This window comes from Zonotrichia albicollis, chromosome 1 (genome assembly GCF_047830755.1).
Source record: "Zonotrichia albicollis isolate bZonAlb1 chromosome 1, bZonAlb1.hap1, whole genome shotgun sequence".
Taxonomy (NCBI): Eukaryota; Metazoa; Chordata; class Aves; order Passeriformes; family Passerellidae; genus Zonotrichia; species Zonotrichia albicollis.
In genome coordinates, this window is record NC_133819.1 from 68,494,426 (window position 1) to 68,504,721 (window position 10,296).

At 39.4% G+C, this 10,296-nt stretch overlaps 1 protein-coding gene across 1 annotated transcript; it reads left to right on the forward strand.

Annotated features, from left to right (window-relative positions):
- The first annotated feature begins 306 nt into the window (after positions 1–306).
- BLOC1S5 (biogenesis of lysosomal organelles complex 1 subunit 5) lies at positions 307–9,998 on the forward strand. Its single transcript, XM_074543892.1, has 5 exons — positions 307–528; positions 1,696–1,778; positions 3,877–4,006; positions 5,634–5,692; positions 7,917–9,998. Exons 1-5 carry the CDS (start codon positions 414–416, stop codon positions 8,094–8,096), a joined length of 567 nt encoding a protein of 188 aa, XP_074399993.1. The 5' UTR covers positions 307–413; the 3' UTR covers positions 8,097–9,998.
- The last annotated feature ends 298 nt before the right edge of the window (positions 9,999–10,296 follow it).

Genomic DNA, 10,296 nt, shown 5'->3' on the forward strand with positions numbered 1-10,296 from the left:
TCCCCAGACACACTTTGAGGCCATGTCATCCTGTCCTGTCACTGATTACCCGGGAGAAGCGACCGACCCCACCTCGCTACTCCCTCCTTTCAGGCGTTTGTGGAGAGCAGTAAGGTCTCTCTGAGTAAGGTCTCTCTGCCTCACGCTAACACCCGCACTCCCTCAAGCCCTCCTCAGGCCATGCCCTCCGGCCCCTCTCCGGACCCGTGCGCGTCTCTCCCTCCCCACAGGAGCCGCCCCAGGCCCGCAGGCTCGGGAGCGCTCCGGGCTCCTTGGGGGCGGTTCCGCGGCCGGCGCGCCGCGATGAGCTCACGGCGCGGCAGCGGGCCCGGCGGAAGCGCTGCGGGAAGGGACGGAGGCCGGGCCAGGGCCGGGGCGGCCCGGGCTGCGCTGCCCAGGGGCCGCCGAGCGCCATGAGCGGGGCCGGCCCCGCGTCCCCCGGCCGCGACAGCGCGGCGGCCCCGCCGCCCGCCGACAGGAGACGGGACTCCCCGGCCGCCGGCTCCCCGATCCAGCCCATCATCAAGGGTAAGGAGGGAGCGGTGCGGGCCCGCGGAGGCGCCGAGCCCGCCGTGTAACTCCGCGGCAGCGGCGGAGAGACGGCCCGGGGGCCCCGGGAGCGGCCGCAGTGTGCCGGCACCCCAGCACCGTCCAGCTCTCTCCGGGATTCCAGCCCTCCGAGGTGCGGCGCCTGTGCTGGGGTTTAAAGCTGGACACCCGGCAGGCTTTGCTGGCTCTCGTCTCTCCGAGCTGGGAACCTGGGTGTCTCTGTGGCTTTTTTTCGGAGAGCCGAGTCGGCCACCGCGGCCCTTGCCACAGGCATGGAGTTTCCTGGGAAGTTCTTACTTTTGGTCTTGTTCACCCAAGTTTTGTCGCGGTTAATCCGCGCTCTGAACCGTTCGTACTCAGCCCATGCATTATTTACTGCAGTCATGATTTTCCCGAATTTCTAAATAATCTTTCTGCACCGTTGTGAACGTGCTGGGATTCAGGGTGTTGAACAAACACAGGTGGATACAGTAGAGCCACAGGACAGGTCCATCAGCTGGGGCAGGAGAACACATCCTTCAGATGGCAGTGCCATCTTAAAGTCTTTTTTTGGGACTATATTTTATATGTCTTGAAACAGTACTTGCTATGTTCTCAGAGTGCTTTTCAATTTAACCGGCTTTTTCTTTGCGACAGGCAAGCCTGTTTCTCCACATATATTTAAATAGTAAATACTCTTTTTCAAGACTCAATTTCAAGTCTGGCCCTAGAAAACAAGAAAATATTGACAGTTTTTCTTTGTAGTGAGGATTCCTCCTGTCTCTTGCTGCAGAAAACTCCCACACTTACTCTGTGGATCTCTGTTAAGCTATAGTGTTTAGCTCTGGTCTTTTACCAGCACTAAAAATCAGATATGGAAGCTGTACTAAGGAGAAAGAGGATTGAGACAAAGGGTGCCGAGAGGAAAGCATTCACCTTCACAGAAAGGTGTCTTTGGCATCTGGTTTGTTGTGTTTTATCTAAGCTGGCAGTTTGCTGGATACATAGGTTACTCTGAAAATTCTGTTCTGATGCTCCTTTGGTTTTGTATGTACTTGGTGAGCAATAGTCTTTCCTCACACTGAGGTGCAGTGTTCTGCGTGTGTTGTGTTGCCTGGTGTAAGAGTGAGAGAAAAACTAAAATTCTGTCTTTCAATAATCTTCTAGATGTTGGGGAAGTCTATTCAAGACTGCTGGATCACCGACCAGTAATTCAGGGAGAAATACGTTACTTTGTTAAAGAATTTGAAGTAAGTATTTGTAAGTAAGAAGTAAGTATGAAGTAAGAATTTGAAGTATTCGATGCAGGCAGTGTCAAACTTTGAACAGTTTTAGCATCTTTTTAGATATCATAGCAGGTACATAACTTTCTTCAAAAGGGTTTGACATGGATTTTTTTTCCAAAAGTAACACACCTGTAGTATATGTCTGCATCTTTAGCAAACAAGGCAGTAATTTAGGTCTTTTTCTTTTAAAACTTTTGAAAAGAAGATGTGGGTTTTTGGTTTATTTTTTCCTGTACAAGACTGGCAAGAATATTGATGTTGGAGAATAATGTAGTTCTAACATCTTAGAGAAATCCAGTTGGTTCAAGGAAAGTATTGTTGGCTAGCGTGGGTTTACATCTCTTTGAAAAGCTACTTTATGCCTCAGCTGGATTCAGCTGGCACAGTTTTTTTTTATTTTCATTACACAAGAGAAACTTATACTACTGGAAGGGAAGAGGAGCACTTTTTGCAAAGTAATAAAATAGTTAAAAATTGAATAACTGTTATTTCATTGGCTGCAATTAAGGCTGAAGTACTGAATGTGTAGAAGTGTTTATGTACACCTTTGCCTGGAAAGTGTAATTTGGTTTCCACAAGATGGCAGCAAAAGTTCAGAAAATTTGAATCCTCACCAGCAAAGGATACCAGTTTCTGAATAGATTTTCTTTCTTACAGAATGTGGAATTTAAAAATGTAGCTGAAAATGCAGCTACACCTACCTCAAAATTCCAGTATGCAGACCTGATTTGAATGACATTAAACTGTCTTTCTCCCTCAATCCCCCACAACCTAGATTGTAGCTTATATTTCAAGTAGGTCTATTTTGTCTCTGCTGGTTTAGCAAAATGTGGATATGAAATAAACTCTCATCAGATCTGTATCATGTGGGCTTGAGAGTCAGAAGTTATTTCTTTTCCATGCTTTCGCTAACTAAGCTGTAGGATACAGTAAGTAGTTTTAAATGTCATTCCATAGGAAGGAAAATGTTAAACTCATGGACAAAATTAGAATTTATATCTTTAGGCTGATAATTCATGTATTTGTCTCATTTCACCTGAAGTCGTGTTCTGTTTTTTAGACAAATTGGATTTTTTTTTGAAATTTAGTTACTGGTTTATACTTTTATGGGGGGAAAATGGCAAAGTAGAGGATTATTTAAATTTTTGCAATTCAGAATTTCTTTAAAGTGGGGTTAGGACCACCAGCACTCAAAAATTCCATTTGTTTCTAACTTTGAGATACATGCTTATTTTTTCAATGATTAGCACCTAGTGTGCAAAGAATGGAGATTTGCATTCAGGAAATCTAGAACCTGTTTAGTTAAGGAGTTTTGCTTGCCTGTGCTCTGTTTCTGAAGTTTTAAAATGGGTGTGGTGATCCCTGTCCCACTTCATGTAAAAGAGTATTTTTTGTTTATGTCGAGTTTTTATCTAAAGTAAAATGCTGGTGAAATTCAGAGTGGGAATAGTGCTGTGGGTTCAGAAAAATAGATTGTTTCATAAATTTAGACAGTAAAACAAGATCTTATTGTACTTGTAATTAATCATGGTGAGTAGTGATCTAGAAGACTTGTGTTATATTATTGTTTAGTCAATTTCATTGCTTCACTTCAGTTAAAACAATTTTACTTGCATTATTTTCACCTCCTGCCATACTAAATATGGAAGATCAGGCATCAAGCAAGCAGAATCACTACTATATTATTTCTCAGTAACCAGCTGAGTTATAAAAATGAAATGCTTTCAAGCTCTGTTGCTCTCTGTTGTTTTAGAGATGCTGTAAATTATCAATACACAACAGGACATTTTTCCCCACAGTGTGTAAATAGTTGATACTGTCTTTTCTCATAAGGGCCAGAGGAGTCATTCAGAGGATTTTTTGTATTTTAATGTGAAGAATGGAACATTGCTGTCTTTTTTTGGCAATTTTATCTTTGTTGTTAAATAAGTAGAGTGACACTTCCATAGACAATGGTCTAGTCTTTGAGATAAAGCTATTAGTTTATCAACTGGGAAACCATCTCTAATTTGTGAAGTGGAATTCATTGCTAGCCACTCACTTTCTTTCCTTTTTGTGGCAGGAAAAACGTGGCCTCCGAGAGCTGCGAGTACTTGAAAATCTCAAAAATACGATCTTTGATGCAAATGAACATGTTCTTCCAAAGTGTGAGCAGGCAATGCAGGACAATCTGAGTGAAACCTTCAAGAGATGTAAGCAGGTTGCTTCTTATTGCTCTTGATGCATCATTTTGATGAGTAATTTAAGTAGTTTGGATTCAAAGTATAATCTGTTAAAAAATTGCCACTCTTGTGTAATTTTCTATTCTTTATGTGCTTTGTTCTCACTTCTGTGCAACTTTGAAAAGGAAACAACAGGGATGTTTTGTGATACTTGGTAGTCCAGCCAATCAGCTCTTGTTAAGATTACATTAGAGTTTTTTGTTGGTTTAAGTAGAAGCTATTTCAGCTCATTCTTTTTCTGGTCACTTGGAAACAGTGTTCTACATTGACTGAAGCCATGGATAAAAGTTTCAGTTTCCTGGTTTGTTACAGCCATGCTGTAATGTGAACTTCAAGTTTCTGAATTTTCCCACAGGAGTGCATAATACTGTCTCCCTTAAATCCTTTAAAATAAAACTTTCTTCTGTATAGTATGAAATTTATTATTATTATTATTATTATTCAGTCACAAATTGGGAAGTAATAGTAATTGCATGCTAATTTTAGTTTCATCCTTATTAATATATTTCTTTACTGCTCAGATTTTAGAAGAATGTTTGAAATTTGTACCAGTTTTTAAATGTGCCTTTTTTCCCTTACTCATTTGGCAGGATGGCTTCTTCAAAAGAGGTTCTAAGAGAGTGTGGGTACACAGCTTTAGCTGCTGAATTTATGCAGTTGAAACATGCCCCTGTGGATTTTGTTACAATTCGTTGGCATGTTGTATAAGCATTTAATTTCCTATAACTTATTTGTATGGCATCTGGCATATGCAGAATAGTAAATGGTCGATGGTACTTTCCACACCAAAAGGATTGCAGGAAAACATTGAAACTTACAATTTAGTCGTGCAAACAAGGCATCCTAATACCTAACTGGTGTGAACCTTCAATGCTACTCCCTGATTTTTCTCATGGCCAGCTGTGCAGTTCATCTTCAGTAATGGAATCTCAGAATGGCTGAAGTGAGAAGGGACCTCTGGAGCAGCAGCAACTTGAGCCAGTTGTCCAGGACTGCATCCAGTTGCTGCTTGGGAAATTAGTGTATTTAATTCTGTGTTGGGGGTGGGGGGAAGTGCATAGGAATGCAGTTCCTATTTCCACTGACAAGTTTTCCCAGGCTTAGTCTTAGGGAGAAAAGAGATGGACTCATAAAGATGTTAAAGAGCATAAAGATGTTCTACCTGTGGAGTCTATACACAGCTGATGGGGAAAAAATTTTAAAAAAACCTCAACTAATTTAAGAGTTAGAGTTTGGTCACCTGTTTCTACTTGCTGACTTGAGAGTGGTTTCTGATGTCCTCTCAGGTTCTGAGTAGTGCACTCCAGCTCACCAGCAACACTAAGAGTGTGGGCACAAGAGGACCTCACTGCCTTCCTGCTTTTGGCTTCTAGAACACACAAAGGTTGAACTCTGCAATAAGCCTGCTTACTTTTATAAGTGTTGAAGTTGTAAGTGTGAAGCATTTTCTGCAAGTACAGGTGACTCTTGGCACAGTTAAGTGACACAGTGGAATATAATCTTCACCTTGCAACAGCCTTGCATCTTCTAAATCCCTTTCAGGCAAGTTTCTTTGATTTCCAACAGCAGGCTGATCTACTGCGTTTTCTTGTTTCAGTGCAAGCTGCCAATGCCATGATCCATAGACTCCAAGAGAGGGAGTGTGAAGCAAGAAAGGTAAAGGATAGATGGATGGGTTTTTATTTTGTGATCTAAGAGTTTTGTGCTTCACAGCAGGTTTGTCTACCTTCAGTATAAACTTAAAAACATATTTTTCTGTACCTTATATACTGGCAGTAAAACTTCTCTTGGGGTGATTTCTGCACTTATATAATGCTCACTGCAAAGTTAATGATCTAGCTAACTCTTTCTACAATCTCCTGATACATGGAAACTATTTTTTATTTCCTTTGCTTTATTTTTCCTCCTAGCTCAGACTATAACATTTGTCACATACAGGGAAAGCTTAAATATAAAAAGCTTATTTTCTGTGGAACAAAAAACATCTACTAACCTACCAGAATGGAAATGTAAATCTTTCCTAGTTAGCTGAGAACATTGACCATATTATATATATTGCTTGTTGAAAAGGAAGTGTTTTTTTCACTTGTGGATGGGTTATTTAATGAAGAGGTATATTATAGGAACATGCGAATCATTGGAACCTTTTCAGTTGGCTACACACTTTGCTCTGAATCTAAAACCTGGAAAATTATACATTAAATTAGTTTCATGTATTCCCAATCCTACTTCTTTATTGTATTCCTGTGTTATCTCTTTACTTGCAAAATGCTGTTGATTATAATTTAGTTCAGGAAAAACCAAAGACATTTCCATGGCTATCAAGCAAAACAGGCTGTGCATTCATGGATGTAAGCTGATAGTCATGTTTTTCTTTCCTTTTTTGCAACTGATGAAGATGGGCAGTCCAGTTGCAATTGAGCACTGGTACTGGGCAAACAGCACATGTCTGAGCACTGACAGAGTTTGCTTGTGTCTGACGCTAGAGTAGATACTCAGAGAGAGGTAGGAAATTCTTACAGTTCTGCTACTGTTTGTTTGGGGTAAAGCTTTAATAAGAAATTTATAACTTAGAAAATGAACAGTCGCCTAGTAAGAATGGTGACTGTACTTTTTAAAAAAATATTAGCTGGATGTTTCCACTCTTTTTTTTTTTTCTTTTAATATGTAGTGGAAGAGTAGTTATAGGTATCCAGGATTCATAGCATTTCTTAAAGTTTGCATAGTACAACTTTATAGCTTGAAACTTTCCAAATGAGAGTAGTAACGTGTAGGTAGCTTGTTAAAAAATATAGGTAAAAGTTGTCATTGTAGTGCAGCCACTTGAGGAGAAATACCTTTTTCTCACTTTTCTAAAATTATGTGTTCTGAAAAAATAATGAGATTTTGGCAGAAAGCATTGTTAGGTTTGGGTAGGTGATGTGTAATTGTGTCAAAAAGTTTCAAATGTTTCAAAAGTTCCATGTTTCAAAACCTGTTGAATACAAAGTAGTGTACCTGTCAAACTGTTAGTGTACACTTGTGTATCTTGTCGGGAGATGTTACTGTATTGGTGCAAACCAAATGGATCTTGACACAATGTCGTTAAAGTGTATCAAAAGCTGCACTGAAAAAAGTCGTTTATTTAGCCCCTGCTGTGCGATCTTGAAGAACAGCAGAAATATAAAAATACATAAATGGGTTTAAGAATACATAAATGGGTTCCCAGTGCCTTTAGTTGACAAAAATGCCACACATCAGAAACAGTTATTGCTGATACACTGAAAAGGAGAGAGAAAAAGAAGGATTAATCCTCTGTTTTGCTGGGACATGGAGCAAATGGAAGAACAACTGCCTAGGTTTATTTTGGCTTCTGCACTTTTAATATAAGGGGGCCAGACTGTCAATACAGCTCCCAAGCAATCCACAGTTACGTTGTGTTTTGTCATGTGCATTCAATATGTCTGGGATCTCTTTTTCTAGATATCTAGACTTTTTTTTTTCAAGATAAGATAGTGAATGGAATTAAACTTAGCTAAGTCAAGCAGTAGGAAAATATGAGGGGAAAAATAACTTATTTATAAAGGAAGACATTAATCACAGTGAGAGCTAGCTGGCTAAAGCAGAAACACTAGCTGCCAGTTTCAAAACATTTAATATCTCTGTTATAATATTTTATAGAAATAGCATCATTGCTAATACAATCACATTAATAGTATTGCAGACATTTTACCACTTGTTTTGGATTGGCTATACAAAAATAAATGTTTTCTCTTTAGTTTCTCCTTTCCATATGTCTTTGTGCTGGTTTCCAGATAGTTTAACATTGTGTTGCGCTCATTAAGCCCCCTGTTTTACTATGGAAATGATGGTTAAAAGCTTCCTATTTTCCTCCTGTCAGCTTCAGGCAGACAAGATGATGGCTCGTGAGGAGAAGTGCATTGCTCACTGGGAGGAGTTCATGAGAGAACAGCAGAACAAACGTGCGGACGTGGACGAAGAGCACAGAAAGGCGATGGAGCGCCTCAAAGAGCAGTATTCTGAGATGGAGAAGGAACTGGCCAAATACGCTTCTTTTTAACACCTTTTTCAATAATGCTGGATTTGTGCCATGCTCAGTTGCTTCTGACTTGAATTGAGGTTCTTTTGGAAAGCTGAAGCTGATAGAAAAAAAGGAGGATTTCCTCTACAGTCTTGGTACGGGAAGAAATGTTTTGCATACTTTCAACTTAAGTGCCTATCTATGCTTTTTTGGTTCAGGGCAGGTGGAATGCCAGTATTTCTTTGTTGGAAGCTGGAGCTGAAAACTGTGTGACTACATCAAGCTCAGGGAGTTGCAAACTGGAGTTCTCTCCCATCGGCAGAGTGTCATATCATTTGGGAAAACAGAGACTAATGTAATATCAGCCGTCCTGGTGTGCAGCCACAGACCTTTCCCAAAAAGTAGGTTAATAGATTCCAGCCATAGTTAGCTGAGAATTCACTGGGAAAACGGTATTCTGCTTGTAGATTTCAAGCAAATAAACTTGTCTTATGGAATATATTACTTTGAAGCTTAACCAGTGAAAGATCTCAACAGAGTTTTAAATCCAATTGTAATTTAAACTTTTGGGTTGAATGTTCAGTATTATGAAGGAGAGTTGCAATTTGAATAGTTTTTGTTAACAAAAAATGTGTAAGGTAAGCTTGGTCAAAAATTCCTTCTTTTTTCTCCCTGTAAAATGTCTCAGGCATCTCTTTTACTGTTCTAAGCAAAGCCAAAACGAGCTAAAAAAGTGATCATGAGAAGCCTATCAGTCTTTGTATTAGCTTTGTAGCTAGTACAGTTTTACCTTAAATATTTGGCATGCTGTTGGTTTACTTAGGATAAGCTTGTCAGAACTTTATGAAGCAATTGAGGGAAGATTTTTGTTTCTTTATCAGCATAACAAATGAGCAGATTAGTGTTTAAATGCCTGTAGTACTGATCTTCTTTCTTACCAACTTTTACAGCATATGTGAAATACTCTCCTGCACTGCTTTCCTTTATCCCAAACTTGCAGTTACCAGCAGTGCAACTGAAGTTAACTCAATCAGTTCATTAACCAAGGAAAATGAGACGTAGTACCTTAATGAAATTTGCTGCAAGCTAACCGTTAGTGCAGGAAATATCTTTCCATAATTTAGCTGGTGTCCAGTGGAGAATGGAAACAGGTAAAAATAAACAGAATTTACACTTTACCTGTGTTGCAGCAGTAATACACCAACAAGGGTTGCTTGTGTAGGTTTATGGCTTGGTTTCAAGGCTCCATTCCTGGCAGCATGTTGATAGTGTGATTAAAGTTAGTAGAGGAGATGGAATAAGTATTTGAGATTTCTTTCAATAACACTGAATTCCTGCCAAGCTGTTCTGCCTGCTACCGTGGGCCCAACAGCTTCATCAATCATCATTGTGTATCTGGACTGAAAGAGGATTTGCCAACACTGGGGCACACTGGAATGTTGTTAATTCTCTGTTCTGAATGGAAAAAACATACATGTCTCAAAAGGATCCCACATATGAAAAATAGGAAAGCCTCTTTTTTGAACAACTCCTATCTGAATAGAAGGTGACTTCTGTAATATTTCTCAGCTTGTGTACCCGTGATGAATGTTGTAACTAAGCTCAGACTTTTCATTTAAAAAGAAGAAATTAGTTCTTGCCTGTCTTTAGAATTGGGTGTGGAATAGTTTTGTTTGGAGCACAGACTGGAAGTGGCTTCTCTTACCAGATAATTTGATGTATACGTGCTCAAAGCCCAAATATCTTTCTAACAAAATGCATTTAACTGTATACTGAATTAATTTTTATTTTTGCACTGATAATTTTTATTAAGATTTAGATATCTAATTAACTGAGCACTGGAGCTTTTAGTATTTCATCAATTTGATGGTTGATAAACAATGATGCAAGTGTTACATTTGGATATTCACTGGAAAATAAAATGGTATTTCCAAAACCTGGGATGTGTGCTCCTGATTTTTTTGAAAGCTTAGTAAGTACTAGCACTGAAAATGTGTTGCTCTTTCAGGATGTTTTATGCTAAAGAATCCTTTATGCTGGAGATCATTTGAAAACACACTTCTTGAAAATCTGTCTATCTCTTGGTCAATGTTATTCATTGTGGGGACTAAATGAAAAATGTATGTTCCTGAAATAATTTCATTTAGTAACTTCCACCTTTTTTTGCATGATATGCTGTAGGTGCTTGGAAAAGCTTAATCATCTTTGAAGTAGCTTGTCAACATTTATAGGAAAACCT